General features: G+C 39.7%; 2 protein-coding genes across 2 annotated transcripts; both read left to right on the top strand.

The window, feature by feature from the left end:
* Positions 1-266: 266 nt before the first annotated feature.
* Positions 267-9872, top strand: unc45a (unc-45 myosin chaperone A). The gene is made up of 19 exons (XM_079603771.1): positions 267-472; positions 790-991; positions 1065-1240; positions 1330-1419; positions 1506-1673; positions 1768-1936; positions 2654-2824; positions 2961-3132; positions 3249-3549; positions 3641-3735; positions 4484-4625; positions 4726-4866; positions 5195-5322; positions 5596-5662; positions 5775-5888; positions 5964-6079; positions 7969-8086; positions 8168-8323; positions 9068-9872. The coding sequence occupies exons 2-19, from the start codon at positions 790-792 to the stop codon at positions 9347-9349; spliced, it is 2808 nt and encodes a 935-aa protein (XP_079459897.1). The 5' UTR covers positions 267-472; the 3' UTR covers positions 9350-9872.
* An 845-nt stretch (positions 9873-10717) lies between these two features.
* Positions 10718-12244, top strand: gdpgp1 (GDP-D-glucose phosphorylase 1). Its single transcript, XM_079604260.1, has one exon. The coding sequence runs from the start codon at positions 10754-10756 to the stop codon at positions 11921-11923; it is 1170 nt and encodes a 389-aa protein (XP_079460386.1). The 5' UTR covers positions 10718-10753; the 3' UTR covers positions 11924-12244.
* The last annotated feature ends 4798 nt before the right edge of the window (positions 12245-17042 follow it).

Here is a 17042-nt window from a genome sequence, read left to right as displayed (position 1 = left end):
GCAATTAAGTAATAATTAATTGTCACATATTGATAGCTAATTAAATACAGAAAATGAAAATATTCTGTCAGCAGAGTAGAAAACAGAAATGTAGGCCTATGTTTTTGTGTATTGTCCTCCTATCATCATCAGTGTGCAACTGAACTCTAACGTTGGATGTTACTGGACTTATATGGTCAAGACGAGAAAATGAGGCGGAGCTTCGAAGACCTACGTTCGTCCAGAGGCTCATGAATATTAATGAAGTAACAAGACGTTCGACCAGTAGGATTCAGCAGCGTCATCATCATGCATCAAATCCAGGAAGTGTACAGGCAGAACAGTCGAGAACAGAGTGAACAGAACTACTGCAACTATTTGTACCACTAGGACTAATTTACGGCGTTATTAAAATAAACAAACAGTGTAGACTGTATATAAAACCTGGATTATTTTTTTTACCTGAAAAGCGAAGACAAAGACGCGGAGAAAGGTGAGATTATATGTATGGTCACCATGCAACTTCACCATAGTTACTGTTACAGCTTTAGACACAGATGTCATGATGCCTGAATATTATACTAATGCATAATGCAATGTGTATTATATGCAAAAACATTTAACATAATTCAGGACTTTATGTTTATTGATTCTTATTGTCCTTTATTTATTTATTTTAATTCATTTGTACTGCACAATTACCTATTCAGTATGTACGATTTCGGTAGCCCCAGTCAATGGCAAAAAAAAAAACTGTTCTATTGTATTCTATTCTGTTTCCAAATGTAATGTGTTTTTATGCATATTTAGATGACCCAGGACTCCTCTGCGCTGAGGGAAGAAGGAAACAGCCATTTTAAAGCCGGTGATGTGCAAGAAGCTCTCAGCTGCTACACCAAAGCGCTGCAGATCAGCGACTGTCAGTCCGAGAGTGCAGTTCTGTACCGCAACCGAGCAGCATGCTATCTTAAAACGGAGGACTATACCAAAGCAGAGGCAGATGCCACCAAAGGTAAAACTTATTTTAGGGTATTACCTTCATCAGCAATCTCATTCATCCCTCTAACCGAGTTGTGTTCCTCAAGCTTTGGAGGTAGATCCAGGTGACGTCAAGGCCCGATTCCGTCGAGCGCAGGCTCTGCAGAAGCTCGGACGGTTGGATCAGGCGTTTATGGACACTCAGACATGTGCACAGCTGGAACCCAAGAATAAAGCTTTCCAGGATCTGCTTAGACAGTTAGGAGCACAGATCCAACAGAAGGTGGGAGGTTATGAGGGATTCTTGCAAAGAAACACATCACTGCTACTATTTGTGATCTGAAAATGAAGCCATGTTGTGTTTATACATAGGCAGCACAGCTCTCCTCCACAGACTCACGAGTTCAACAGATGTTCAAACTCCTTCTGGACAGCTCAGCACCGATTTCAGACAGACATAAGGTGGGCAAGACTACCATTAAACGTATTATGACTTTTAACATGCGGTCTTTGTGATGTCCTCTGCTTATCTTTGCATTTTTAATCAGGCTGCTCAGAATCTGGTGTTTCTTTCACGGGAGGACGCAGGCGCAGAGCAGATCTTCAGGAATGATGGAGTCAAACTCCTCCAGAAGCTTCTTGAGTCCCAACAGGAGGAACTGATCCTTTCTGCTCTCAGAACTCTGGTTGGCCTGTGTACCGGACACCAGTCGAGGGTGAATAACTTCCCATTATAATCAAGTTTGATAGTTAAGCCCATAGGTATGGTATCTGAAGATTCTCAATTTCTGCAAATTGTTGTGGTTGTAGACCGTGGCCATTGTGAATGAGGTCGGCATGGACAGGTTGTGTGGCGTCATGGGTTCTGCTGCTTCAGCCGTGTCTCTTTCAGCATGCCATCTGCTCCAGGTCATGTTTGAGGCTCTTACGGAGGGCATGAAGAAAGAGATCAGGGGGAAAGACGAAGCCATACTGCCAGGTGAGTGCGACCTTCACTTTGAGAGCTCAGTTCAGCGACCTACTTTAAGCCCATGACAAGACCAGAAATAATTTCCAGCAGAGAATTTCTGTTCTACTTCTTTAAGACTGGGTTATGGCAGTGTAAAGTCTAAAATGAGTGTTTATGGTCGTAATCGCAATATAACCCGTAATAGGTGGATCAGACCCCTGACTTTGTATTTGTTTTATGAAAATGCCTGGCTTACAGTACATTATCACACTTATTACATGACTATTCAAATAAGTAAATAAAGAAATGCAACCCTAGACACAAATATTGATGAAATTGTCATAAAATATATGAAATATTGCGTTTTTTTATAGTTTTACTCAAGAAGAAATAGTGATGTGAAAAATAATCATATGAAAAACTAGAACAGCTATGCAGGAAATTCTTTTTCTTGGGACAGCAAAATTAAAAAATTATAAATATTTCACTGCAGAATTCTGCGATTGACCAATCAGATTCAAGTATTCCAGAGAGCCATGTAATCATTTTCTTCACATTTTTTATATTTCCTCCAGTCTGCAAACCTTTAAAACAGTCTTCTAAAACACAATTGTTGGAAATTGCTCTAATAATATATGCAAAACACCCTTTGATATTATATTAATACTATTAGACATTTCTGGTGTAAGTGGTGTACAAAATAACGGAAAACGCATCAATTTTGAAAATGCTTTGGATGTATTGCAGAACCGTCCCGTGAGCTGCGTTCCATGTTGCGTCATCTAATTGAAATGCTCCCTGCATCCAGCGTGTCTGGAGCCGGCCGTGACAGCGCCATCAACCTGCTGGTCAAACAGGTGCCGCGGAAATCTTTGAAAAACCCAGACAACTCGCTCACACTGTGGGTCATCGACCAGGGTGAGTTTGACAGTGCTCGACCACAAGATGAAATTTAATGTGGACTGTTTTTTCCCTGTGGAAATCACTGATGCTTAACAATCTGTGACACCTGAACAGATTATTTCATGGTTTTCCTTTTCTTTTCTTTTTTCAGGGTTAAAAAAGATTCTAGAAGTAGCAGGAACTGTTCCTGAGGTCGAGGGTGGGCTGCCGCTCACGGACAACACTCCCATGAGCTGCTCCGTTCTACTTAATAAGCTTTATGATGACCTGAAGAGTGATAAAGAGAGGGAAAACTTCAGCAAGCTCTGTGAGGAATATGTCCAGTAAGTGACATGTTATATTAAATACTTGTATGTATTGTGTTATATCTGTTATTGCTTAGTAGAAACTAGAAAAAGACTTCAATTTTCTTTTCACTGTCCATTGACGTTTTCTACAGGCATCACTTCGGCAGCTCAGACATGGAGAGGAAGCTTCGAGCGATACAGACGGTCTCAGTTCTGCTGCAGGGCCCCAGTGATGTGGGAAACTGCACCCTGGAGCTGAGCGGGATCATGGAGGCCGTCATCTCCCTCTGTGCGTCTGAAAACATCACTCACCAGCAGGTGGCAGTGGAGGCGCTCATTCACGCTGCGGGCAAAGCCAAGAGAGCGTCGTTCATCACAGCCAATGGCGTGGCTCTGCTGAAAGACCTGTACAAGAAAAGCGAAAACGACCGTATACGCGTGCGAGCGCTGGTGGTGAGTATTCAGACTCAAAGACATCTGCGTTTGGAGTCATCGTTTGTTTGAGGAATGCTGTATGGTGCCCCTGTGTATGTGTGTTTTCTAGGGGTTGTGCAAACTTGGCTCTGCTGGAGGCACCGATTTCAGCATGAAGCAGTTTGCAGAAGGTTCAACACTTAAACTCGCCAAGCAGTGCAGGAAGTAGGTTTTGAGCTTTGCTAATAAAATCGTAGCAATCAGTTATGCATATTAATAGGCAACCTCACTCAGTGTGTAAAAGATGGGTTTTCAAACTGATGTCAGGGGGCTGAAAAAAGGAGATTTAGCTAAACGTTTTAAGGGACTGTCAATGTAACATATTTACTTTATATAATAATATGTTTAATGAAATAATTTATATATTTAATATGCGTTTTATTAATGTATGATTGTTATTCGGTAAATATTTTTAATTTATTCATGTATTACTTTTTATTGTTCAAATATCTATTTAATAAATTATTTTATTCTATTCATTTAGCTTTTTAATTTATTATTTTAATTTATTTGATTTATTGAGATATTTTAAATCTTTATTTTATATTACATTATTGCGTTGATAATATAAAATAAAAAAATATAAAATTATGCAATATTAGAATCTATACGTCTTTATAATAGTATAATGTCTTCTAGACATGAAACATTACACATTTTCCACACATTAACATATTGTTGCCTTTATAGTTTAAGAAGGAAGTCTGTCATATTTTTACTAATCAGAATCTGCTCGTGTTCAGCTGCATGTACCAGTGGCATGAAACCTGTGTAGATGCTTTAGTTTTCCAGCTGCAGCAAAAGCCATTTTTTGCATGGGAGTGCATGTGTAAACTAGACCTCTTTAAAAAGGTTGATCTATAATTGCTAAGGTGTTATGTGCAGGTGGCCTTTAGATGTCTTTCTCTTCCAGGTGGCTCTGCAACGAAGCTCTTCCTCCAACCTCCCGGCGCTGGGCCATCGAGGGTCTGGCCTACCTCACGCTGGACGCCGATGTGAAAGAGGACCTGGTGGAGGACAAGAAAGCCCTTCAGGCCATGTTTGAGCTGGCTAAGGTACCGCGCTTCCTGCTGTTTTGGAGATACACGTCCCCCATTCATTATACTAAACCTTGACAGCTACAGCAACTCCCTCATGTTCTCATTCTCTTTGCAGTCTGAGGACAAAACGGTGTTATTTGCCGTCGGATCTACACTGGTTAACTGCACCAACAGCTACGATGTTGAGAAACCAGACCCTCAGATGGTGGAACTTGCTAAATATGCTAAGCAGCATGTACCTGAGGAACATCCAAAGGTAACACTCAATCATATATCCACCGAGATGATGGATACATCCACCAAAAATGAAAGTACTATCATTATTTATGTAATCTGTCTCCATTTGTCATTTCAAACCCATATCACTATATATATATAATTTTTTTGAGGAACACAAAAGATGTTTAGCAGAGTGTTCATGCTGCTCTCCTCCGTACAACAAAAGTATTTATTGACTTGGGCCCGTCAAGCTCCACAAAAGCACCATAAATGTAGTCATTGCAACATTTATTTGCTCTTTCCCGTTTGAAACGTCATGAGGGAGAATAAATGACCAAATAATTTTGACTTGTGTTTTTGTGTAGGATGCCCAGTCGTTTGTAGAGAAGAGGGTGATGAAGCTCTTGGAGGCTGGAGTGGTGTCAGCGTTGGTTTGTATGGTGAAGCACGAGAGTCCCGCTCTCTCGGAGGCCTGCAGAGAGTATATCGCCAGGTCTGTTCACTTATGAAGCTCAATCAATTTGGAAAAATCTGGCAGAATGCAAAGTCTGCTACTGTAAAAGTACTTTACTTGCACTTCAGCTTTGGCCCTTTCCCACTGCTGGCACAACTACTGTCCCAAATTCAGATTAAGCCTTGGATCAATTTGGTCCATCAGGCGAGATTGTTTGAAAATGGATTTTAGTGTGCAAAATGGTTGATTTCCGTCCAAGGAAATGGGCCTTTTATCAGATGAAATGAGCGACTCTCTGTCTCTTCCTGACAGGGTGATTTTGGCTCTGGTGGAGAGACATGAGGACAGAGGTTTAGTTGTGGCACAAGGAGGAGGAAAAGTAAGCATATTCTCTCATTATGCCTGATAAGCTTCAGTTCCACCCAGGACCAAATATTACTGATCTCAAACTTTTGAGTGGTAGTACAAGTTTTCTTGTTTGCTTGATGCAGGCCTTACTACCGTTGGTTTCTGAGAGCACAGATCGAGGAAAGACCAAAGCAGCACAAGCTCTAGCCAAGATCACCATCACATCCAACCCTGAGATCGCATTTCCGGGCGAGAGGGTACGTCAGAAACCCGTTTAACCTTTCACACTGATTTCAATCAGGAATTCTATGAGGATGTATGTGTATGTGCAGGTCTATGAGGTGGTGAGACCCCTGGTCAGTCTTTTGGCGCTTGACTGCACGATGCTGCAGAACTTTGAGGCTCTGATGGCCCTCACCAACCTGGCTGGCTTCAGTGAGAGACTCAGGTTAGCCTCTAAAATGAATTTGTGACGTATAGCTTCTCTAACAAGAAAAAATGTAGGGTGAGGCCCTCACGCCAGTAAACACGTCATCAGAGAAGAGAACAGATGCAAGAGAGAGTTAGTTTAATTAAAGATTACAAAGACATAGATTTTAATTTTTTTTAATCCTGCAATATTCCATTAAAAAAAACAAGAATTGTCCATTTTGGTTTCATGGTGACTTTAAAGTAACACCAGGTTACTTTTAACTTTTAAGCTATCGGGGTCCCCCTAGAGTTGGGAAACAGTATTGTCCTCTACTACTGTCGTAAACCCTGTCATACATGCATGTGCATTTGTTGACAACCATGATAGCCCAGAACACTGTAGGAGTTCACATGCAGGTGTTCTGCTTGCGTCGCGTGTGAAATGTCTTCATCCAGGTACAGTGGCATATATTTCAGCATGTCATGATATGAATATAATTTCATGGGTTTTATTTTTTTTCAAACGACAAATGATCGCGATGCTCACGTTTACAAGCCAGCGTCATTATAGTAGCCTAGTCTATTGGTTACCGTTTTACTGAATCTATATGATACTTCAATGCAATGCGTGGAGTGGTAGATAATAACCATTTATCGTCAATATTATAATATCAAGAAGCTACTATAGATGAATCTGCAAATTTTACAAATCGATTTGCATTATAGCTTGAGGCAAGACAAATAAACAAATATCACAGACATGTTAGGTATCCTAAAATATGATTTTGTACATCTTATATATTTACTTGCAAGAATGTAGCCCCTACCAAACGTGTTCACGCCCTTTAGACATAGGCTTTCATTTGATATTTGAAAGTCCGCATCGGTCGGTAGGGTTGCCTTTGATTTGTGAAAAACCGGGACACTGAGATTATTAGTATTTTTTGGGGTCTTAGTCTGAGTTGTAGGTTGTAAATAGTATTCTCTTTGACACTGGTGGCTCATCCGATTTTGTTGTGTTCTCCTCCTCGTCCGTCTCTCCCCCCATTTCACACAATAGATGTAAATAGACAGTTTTTAAAAAGGTAGCTAGCAACTAAACTCACACTGTATCATCTTGGATGTGTGCGCGCGACCGACCGACCGACAGCACAGGCAGTTGCTTGGCGTTAAGTTGAGCTTGCAATCAAATAAAAGTAAACGCCTGGCCAATCCACTGTTTTACCCGTTTTTACCCGTTTACGGACACAGGATTGGATGTACTGTACACAACTATGAAGAAAACACAGTAGCAGTAGACGGAAATGGTTTAATTTGAAACCAGGAAATTCTACTTTAGAAGTACATTTTCACAAAAAAACGGGACAATTCGTGTCCCGGGAAATAATATTAATTTTCCGGGACTGTCGCTCAAAAAAGAGAACAATCCCTGGAGAACCGGGACGGGTGGCATCGGGCACCCCTCCTCCTCCTTCAGCTCACGCCAGTGTTGATCCTCGTTCTGCCTTTAATGCGATCACTTTCTCGTTTCCTCTTTTTGCTTTCCTCCGCCAAACCCTTGCTTTCTTGCTTTTCTGTGCTGCTTCGTCCACGACTATAACATTTGGCAAACAAACGCAAGTTTGGCTCGCACGTCCGATTTTAAGGAAGTGGGGGTGGAAGTGACGTATATGCTGTAAAGCAGTCGAATTTTGTAGTTCTCTTTGTTCGCCGGTTACTACCCGAAACCCGAAGTTTAAAAGTACGATTAAAAACGCTACAGACCCCGTCAGGCTATGGCTGACGTGTCATTCAACCTATTGTAAGTCGATGTACCATCACAAGAGACTTGGAAATATATTATTAAGGTTGAAAAGTAACCTAGTGCTGCTTTAAGCCACTGAACAGCAGAACAAGCCCCAGTCAAACCACATTTCAACCCCACAGGCAGAAGATCATTAAGGAGAAAGCTGTGCCTAAAGTTGAGGGCTACATGTTTGAGGAGCACGAGATGGTCCGTGCTGCTGCCACAGAGTGTATGTGCAATCTGGCCTTAAGCGCTGAGGTACGTCACATGACAGTATTCAGTTTCTGGATCTAATTTTGAGCTAAAGACTGATTTTTATGGTTTTGTTTGATGCTTCAGGTGCAGAAGAGTTACCTGGTACCAGACAGTGACCGTCTCAAGTTGCTGGTACTCTACAGTGGTGAAGACGATGAGCGACTGAGGAAGGCCGCGTCAGGCACACTGGCCGTGCTGACAGGGGAAATACCCGAGCTGTGTACTCGTATTCCTGACACGGTGAGTAACACTTTGATTAAAGTGCGCCTCTATTATGCTATTTTAAAGGTTCCTAATTTTGTTTCGGAGGCCTTCTGCAATAGGTTTGCATGCAATCAAGGTCAAAAAAACATTTGAATTTTCTCATAATATACATTGCACATCACCTCATTTCTCACAGTGTCTGAAACGGTTTGATAAAGTATTCGGTCTTTCTAAATCCCTCCTCTCTCAGAGTCTACTCTCTCTGATTGGTCAGATGGCCCAATTGTGATTGGTCTACTGCTTACAGCGCATGTCGGAAATGAAATGACCATTACCATATCTGAATTTCATCTTCCTTGGGCTTGTGACAAAGTGATACGAACAGTAACGATGGTGTTGGTTTTACCACATCAAGCTACGACTACAGTGTTTGAGGGTCAAAGTAGACGTTATTCATTGGGCATTGGGCACTTCATTGGGCAGCCAATGAAGAGCATAGGCTGGCATTATGCAAAATTTGTTACACCCCTAAGTAGGTTCTAGGTAATTACTGATGACTAGTTTCATGCAGTTCAGAATCAGTTATTTTTGTTGTGAGACAATAACTCCATTTATCATGCACTTTTATCTATGAAACTTTACCGAGCTTTTACATTTACAGACAGTTATATTACACACTGCATGAAAGGGAATATTCTAAAAAGTGTAATAGGTGAACTTTAAGAATTCTCACATTCTTCATCTCATTCTCAGCCCACTTTTTCTCCTCCTTTTCTCTAGACGAGCCACTGGCTGGAGATCTTCCAGGCTCTGTTGCTCAGCGAAAACCAGGACCTGCGGCACCGTGGCGTGGTCATCTTGATGAACATCATACAGGCCGACAAATGCCTGGCAGAGAAACTGATTGAGAGTGAGGCACTGGAGATCCTGTCTGTCCTGGCTAAAGGAGACAATCCCAACCAGGACTCCGTTCGGAAAGCCGCCCAGCGCTGCTTGGATCTGGCTATGGAGTACGGCCTCATCCGAAACAATGAGGGAGAATCTAATGGTAATTCCATGTGATGCAGTCTAATGGGGTTTATTTCCCAACCTGGAGGTTTGGAGCTTTTTATCCATAATGGATAAAAACATAGCGCACATTTCATACTGCCTAAAGAGACCAAATATTGAGCTTGTTCACTTCCATTCCATTAAGTGCACTCAATTTATTTTACATGCACATTCCAAGATATTATACGATTATTCTACTTAAATGTGTGAAGAGCACACACTGAAAATATGAATCCTGTGTTATTTATGCTTTGTCTGACCACCTCACCATGTGTATTCAAGTCTTAATTGTTGAATGTGAATTGTGAAATTATGCTTTCTGATTTTATATAAACACTACTTTTGTTTGAGGTGTGGTGGTCTTGTTTTTATTCTTGCGCTTGTTTACTCACAGGTTAAGTAGATTTGGTTAAGTTTAACAATGTTGACTTTTTCACACTGTTTTGCAACTACCAAACATTCAAAAAATAACTCAATAAAAATTTTAATTTCTAAAGATTTAATTTTTATTTATCGCCATTTCCTCTTACATGGGAGTTGGTTTGAATATTTCAAAGGCCATTTTCTAGTGGCAGTTTTCTTGTATATTACACCCAATATTTCATGTTTCATAATAGGTGAAAATCCTTGATTTTTAAAGTGATATTGCTGATAATTGAGAGGGGTTTCTAAAAATATTGTTCCTAAAAGGGACAAAACATTAATTTACATAAACATTTTTTTAAAATATTTTGTTGAATAAACATTTTAACAGATTTTCTGATTATATATATATATATATATATATATATATATTTTTTTTTTTAATTAACATTTTCAGTGGGGTCACTTTAGATGTAATATACAAATATGTGCATATTAACTAAAATATTATTTTCATACACTACCATTCAAAAGCTTGGGATCAGTAAAATGTTTTTAATATTTTTGAAATAAGTCCCCTATGTTCACCAAAGTTGTATTTATATGATCAAAAATACAGTAAAATGGTCATATTTTGAAATATTTTCTATTTTCATTTATTTTACAATATGATTTATTCCCCTGATGGCAAAGCTGAATTTTCAGTCTTCAGTGTCACATGATCCTTCAGAAATCATTGTAATATGCTGATTTGCTGCTCAAAAAAAAACATTTATTTATTAATAATGTTGAAAACAGGATTCTCTGATGAACAGAAAGTCCAAAAGAACAGCATTTGAAATATAAATCTTGTCTTTACTTGATCAATTTAATGGCCCTTTTCTCAGTAAAAGTATTAATGTTATTCAAAATACTGAACCCCAAATGTTAAATTGGTGTAGATTAATAATTTATGTCGATAAAGCCAAAGAGACATAAAACTACAAATCGCGTTGAAACGTTGAAACAAGCGACACGAGCCCTCTCACTTTCCATAGTCCTCAATTGTGTCATATGACTCTTTGTGACCAATCAGAGACGTTCAACACGTGCACGGCTTGTAGTCCTTTCATTCATGCAAGCACACGTTGGCGTTATTGGAATGGGGAAACTGTTGTTTACAAATGTAATGTAACTATGGATGATTGTGCCATTTTCACCTACACTAACAAGGACTTTATAAATGATGTTTGTTCCGGAAATCAGAACCGGTCCAGATTTGACCTCGCGCTGCGGTCCGGATGGACTGAGAGGAAGAACACCGGGTTGTTTCGGTACCAACTGGACGATCTGGAGACACGGATCCTCCCTGGTCCCTGTGGATACATCGCTCAGCTGAACATCATGAGAGGCATCGAGAGACGAAAACCTCAGGAGATCCTGAGCGTCCGGCAGAACTTTGACCCAAAGCAGTTCAATTTCAACAAAATCAACCCCAAAGAGCTGCTCTTTGAATTACAGTGTGAAGAGGGATGCCATCAAAATGGTTCAAAACGGAAGTGCAAAGTGATAATAAACGTGAGTCCGCTGGAATTCGGTCACTGTCTGCTCGTACCTGAACCGGACCGGTGTCACCCACAGATCCTGACCCCTCTGGCGGTCCAGATGGGGATAGAAACAGTTCTGCTGAGCGCTGATCCAGGATTCAGGGTTGGCTTCAACAGCCTGGGTGGGTTTGCTTCAGTAAACCATCTCCATCTCCATGGCTACTACCTAAAGCACCAACTGAGGATTGAGAGCTCCCCAGCAGAACTGATCCTGCCTAAAAAACACTTGTATGGGCTCCTGGACTTCCCAGCAGGCTTTCTGTTCTACACCCAGGGTCCAGACCTGGATTTGACAGTCAATGCGGTATGCAGTCTCACTGATATTTTGGTTGACAGGAACATCGCACACAACCTCTTCATCACCCGAGGTTGTCCTCCACAGAGGGAGCATGAACAGTCTTCATCCCGAATCGGGGTGAGGGTTATGGTATGGCCCCGGTTGTCTTGTTTTGGGGCCAAAGAAGAGTCTGCCTTCAATGTGGCCCTGTGTGAGCTCGCCGGTCACCTTCCCTTCAAAAACAGAGAAGACTATGACACAGCCACTGAGGCCGGAGTACAAGACATCATCCGCAAATATTTGCTGCCACAAGAAGAGTTCAGGGAATTGCAAAAGCATGTCATGAAATGTTTATTATAGATGGCACTTTTATTTGAAGCACACATCAAATTATCCTGTATGAGAATTTCAGAGAATATATAATAAATGTTGGTGTATTAAATATAAGGATTTATTAACTCAAATGTTTTAATCTGTCACTTGAAGTTGCATATGAAGTACTGCTAAGATTGCATCTATATAAATATATATGATATTATTTATAATAAAACTAAACTAATATTAATACAATTATGTGTGTGTGTGTGTTAATTGTGTATTTTCTTCATATATGTGGTGTAAAAAATATGTATATATTCACATCTGTATTAAATTATATACATTATATTTAATAGATATGTTAATAACAGTGTAAAAAAATAAGTTTTTTTAATAATTATTTAATACAATTGTATTCTGTCTACTATTGTTGTTTTTAAAAAAAACAAGTGACAGTGACATCTACAACAATACAATAAATATTTCAAACAGTTGTGTGCTACCTTTGTTTATCTTTTTTAAAGAGAATGCACATTAATAAATATTAGCACTTGTGTCCATCATGCAAATGTGACAGATTTAGCCATGCAAGCTCATTTTCATCTGCAGTCCCTATCACGTGACCTCATCACTTCACATTTAGCTTTTTAATCCAAATTTGTGAAGTCAGATCAAATATTGAGTCCAAAATAATGTACATTTTTTAACTGTATAAAGGAAAGACATTGCATTGTGGGATACAGTATTCCAGGCAATAAGCTCTAGCTGTTGGATAGGCCTACTTTTGCTCAATTTGGAGTTGCATACTAGCATACTACTACTATTCCTGCCGTTGAAAGATGTGGTAAAAGTAGTATGCGGTTCTAAGTTCATCATTTATTTTCGCAGATATATTTGGTAATCGGTATTTTATACATGCAAAAAAAAAAATCATATAGCCTACTACAGCAAAGTAGTATAGCCTAAGCTTCCATACAGTTCAATACTTGATATCCTTTTAGCTCTCTCTAGTGGTCTGTGGGGTTAAAATATTTTTATTTGGGAAATAAAATAAGCGTTTAATTAGATAGTAGTCGACATTAATGTCTCATTAATTTAATTATATTTCGTTTATAATTGATAATCAGTTATTCAATAGCCTACTTCGTTTGTTTTATTATAAAATTACATCAACCATTATTTGTCCATTTCAGGACCAGTGCTGGGAAGTTACAAAATTATTAATTAGGCCTACACCTTCAAAAGTGTAATTAGATTACTAACTCAAAATTATTGGATTACTTGTTAGTCTAAATCCCATATCAACCTCTAACCAGTTGTTGAAAAATACAAGACACGAAACTGCACTTTTGATTCTTTCAAATAAACAATACAATTGCTTAAATTATTATTGAACTAGCCAAACTGTGTAAAGGGAGAAGGTTACATTAAAAACATACATTTTAACATAACATTTTGATGTTAAATCCACTATTGTTTTATAGGCCTGTAGACTTGTTCTGTCTATAGGCTAAAGTTGCAGAACTCAGCAGTAGGCTTAAAGGATTAGTTCACTTTTAAAATAAAAATTCTGTCATCATATAGGCCTACTCACCCTTAAGTTGTTTCAAACCTGTATGAATTTCTTTCCTCTGCTGAACACAAAGGAAGATATTTAGAAGAATGTCAGTAACCAGACAGTTTTTGGTTCCCATTGACTTCCATGGTATATTTTTTTCCTACTATGGAAGTCAATGGGAACCAAAAACTGTCTGGTTACTGACATTCTTCTAAATATCTTCCTTTGTGTTCAGCAGAGGAAAGAAATTCATACAGGTTTGAAACAACTTAAGGGTGAGTATATGATGACAGAATTTTCACTTTAAAAGTGAACTAATCCTTTAATTGAATTACAGAAAATTTGAAAGTAATACCTTTATTTCCTTTTTCAAGGGAAAAGTAATTAAGTTTTTGTAATTTGATTAGCCTGCTTCAATAATTTCACCCAACACTATCTGATCATATCACGGTTGCATTATGTTCCATCCAAACAAAACAGCCTGGAGTATGAACTGTACAATAGCACTGGCAGTATTTCATAGAAACTCCAGTTAAGTGGACACAATTTCGTCTAAATCAGTTCTCGATCGGATTGTGATGAACAAAGCAGGTTCTATACACGCACCGCCCAGCTAACGCTCATTCAGGCATGCGGTGTATGTTTCTTCATTACAAAAGGAGCCTGAAAGAGAAGTTTGATGATGGTGAAAAGATATTCATCTTCCCTTGTGACTCATAATAGTTATTCAACAGGAATTTCACCTCACCTTTGACTGTCCTGTTTGTTTACAGCTCAGTGAGGTGAATATCCCTCCCTCACGTCGAATCCAAACCGCACGCCTGAGAGGATCCAACTCAGACAACGTAAACCCACTCTGGCGTCGTTTAAACGCTCTCTGTGGCCTCGAAAACCTATTAATTCCAGGTGATGGTTGCTGTAACTAACACTAAACCGGTCTGAGGAGACCTGTGTCATCTGTTTCACACCACAACAAAAGCCCTGCTGTGCATCAGTACAGACCCTTTTATCTGCAATCTAACCTGGTACCACAAACACACCAGAGGTGATACATTAGCCTTGTACTTTACTGAACTGATCCTACTTGTTTGAATCAACCAATAGAGGTCAACCCCTGACTTGATTTCAAGTACATTCAGCATCAATCAATAAAACGGTGATGACTAAACATTCAAGGTGAAAATAAGGGTTTGATGGCCCCTCATAACATCTAAACAGAGGACATACTTATATATATCATTTGTCCAATCAGTAAAGACTGATAAACCAGATCTAAATGTTAAATATTATACAATTCCAGTCAAACCTATACCAAAAAGGAACTTTAATTGGCCAATCCTGAAACAGTACAAAATAGGTTGATGGACCGGAGGTGGCCGGAATTTATGATTCATAATTTCTACACGTTAGGCTAATCTCTTTAATTGGTACAATGCATTACATAAGTGAAACAAATCTTATAAGAAAAACACACACACACACACACGAGCCCCTCTCCTCACAATGTAGTGACCCTTGGGACTTAAACCAGGGAAAACAGAAGTTGAATTTAAATGGAGTGAGTATGCATGAACCTTTAAAGCAGATAATAATGTTTTGTTTTTACATTTGCAAAGATAAAGAATAAAAAAATCTTGCTAGTGCATAAAGCCACATACTCCATGAATCAGTAACAAATATTATTCAGCCCTCAAAGATCCAGGATAAGCAGCATTGAGTGACGCCTGCAGACAGAAGAATGTTAGCAGAGCGCAACGGATAACATTTACATTACACATGAAACATTTAAACCCTCCAGCACAACTTCAAAATAAACTGGCTGGATCTAATGAGAACATAAACATGTCAATGTCTATGCAGGTTATAGAGGCTACGGCAATTCCCTGAACCATATCCAGTCCAGTTTGTGGGATAGAGTGCACCAGTCGGGATCAGAAGTAAAAACTCAATTTGTTTTCTTCATAGGAAAATCTATTTTTAACGTTAACTTATAAAGTGTTAAAGACAGACCTACTGTGAGCTACGTACATGTAGGTTGTTAATCGAAGGTATTTGCTTCTGTTGAAGACATCAGCCTGCATTATTTTAGCTTATTTTAAAATAATCATGTTTAACAGAAGAATTTGAAAAACTACATTACCCATGATGCTGTTGTCACGCTGAGTGCCTGTTATAAAACGCACAGCAATGGAAAATTCAAAACAGTCTTTAATAAACAAAATCCAAAGGGAACACGCAAGAAACTTACAAACACTATAGCAAAAACAACATGGCACAATGAATGGAGGAAACTAAGGGCTTAAATGCACAGGGAGTAATGAGGTAACTGAATAAACAACAGGTGAACGTAATCAGCAACTAAGTGAACTAAGTAAACAGAACAAGAAACAGAATGAAAATGAAACACCAAGAAAACTAAACAGTTGAGAACATAACCCGGACACATCCCCCTTCCCTCCTGCCGGAAAAGGATGTCCTGGCAAAGTAATAAGAGTCCAACTAAGGAGGGAGGGAGAGAGCAGGACGAAGGCCCATGGCGGAGTCGAAGGAGGGAGGATTCGTGAGGGATTACAGACTGAGATGGACCTGATGGAAGTGGAGACCCGAAGAGCCAATGAGACCACGAGACTGATGAACATGGAGACCAATGAGGAGCCGCAGCATCAAACCTCCGAGGTGGAGCCAGGGTGCCAGAGGATTGAGGCAGAGGTGCAGGTGGAGTGATGATTGACCAAGGCGAAGCCCGAGGGGCGAGGAAGCCTGGTGGAGCCGACTGGTCAATGAGGCGAGGTGAAGTGGCGGACTCGGCAGCTTGTCCCCTTGTTAAGGTGGAGCTGGAGGCCGCAAGACCCGAGGCAGATCTAAAAAACGAAACAGAACTAACAATCCTGAAAGCTGTACAGAAAATTCCTCCAATCAGAGAGTCAAAAGATCTCTTTAGCTCTGCCCACTCCCATGAAGCACCCTCTCCCTTTTTTGAAATCCCCGTGGAAGAAATTAATGGAAAAAATACTTCCGGAACCAATCCCGCTGAAAAAGTGGGCAAACACTTATGCACTTTATAAACTCTGCCTTAGGAACCCATGAAGCATGGCGTCCTGAGACCTTGCTTGCATGTCCTCCTCCTGGTCCATACTTTGGTGGCGTAATGCAGCCTGTCAGAACAAATGGGACATTTGACAACCATCGTAAGACCACAAGTACACATTTAGTGTGCCATTTGGGACAATGTCAAATACTCAATGGAGAATGTTCAGGAAATGTTCAGTTTAAGCAGGAGGTTTAAAGGAGGTGTCCCTTTTCTAAAAATATTCTGAGCCTCGGGAAATACTCCTTCACCATGTCAAAGTTCTCAATCTTCACAATTAATTACAAGGGGAAACAGTGAAAATTAATGGTCTCATTCATGCATACAAGCACATATTCTGTCTGATCAATCATTAACAAGTTCAATCCACTGACGTCAAACACATCCACTGAGACAATTCCTGGAGAAAGAAAAGCTTACCAAGTTTAACTGTAACATACGTGCATGTTGCACAAATGAGTGTATTATGTAGGCTACCAATGATGAAACTGGTGAAAGTTTAAAAATGCTCGACA

Source organism: Phoxinus phoxinus (assembly GCF_949152265.1).
Source record: "Phoxinus phoxinus genome assembly, chromosome: 25".
NCBI lineage: Eukaryota > Metazoa > Chordata > Actinopteri > Cypriniformes > Leuciscidae > Phoxinus > Phoxinus phoxinus.
Note: the sequence above shows the minus strand (reverse complement) of the source record. Positions and strands in the feature narration are given on the sequence as shown.

What these genes read in the sequence shown, in the direction of transcription:
- unc45a (XM_079603771.1), top strand. Translation starts at nt 790, where the DNA reads ATGACCCAGGACTCCTCTGCGCTGAGGGAAGAAGGAAACAGCCATTTT. An exon ending in AGACGAAGCCATACTGCCAG is followed by an intron (nt 1,937 to 2,653) that starts GTGAGTGCGACC and finishes GATGTATTGCAG; the next exon opens with AACCGTCCCGTGAGCTGCGT. An exon ending in CCATGTTTGAGCTGGCTAAG is followed by an intron (nt 4,626 to 4,725) that starts GTACCGCGCTTC and finishes TTCTCTTTGCAG; the next exon opens with TCTGAGGACAAAACGGTGTT.
- gdpgp1 (XM_079604260.1), top strand. Translation starts at nt 10,754, where the DNA reads ATGACTCTTTGTGACCAATCAGAGACGTTCAACACGTGCACGGCTTGT.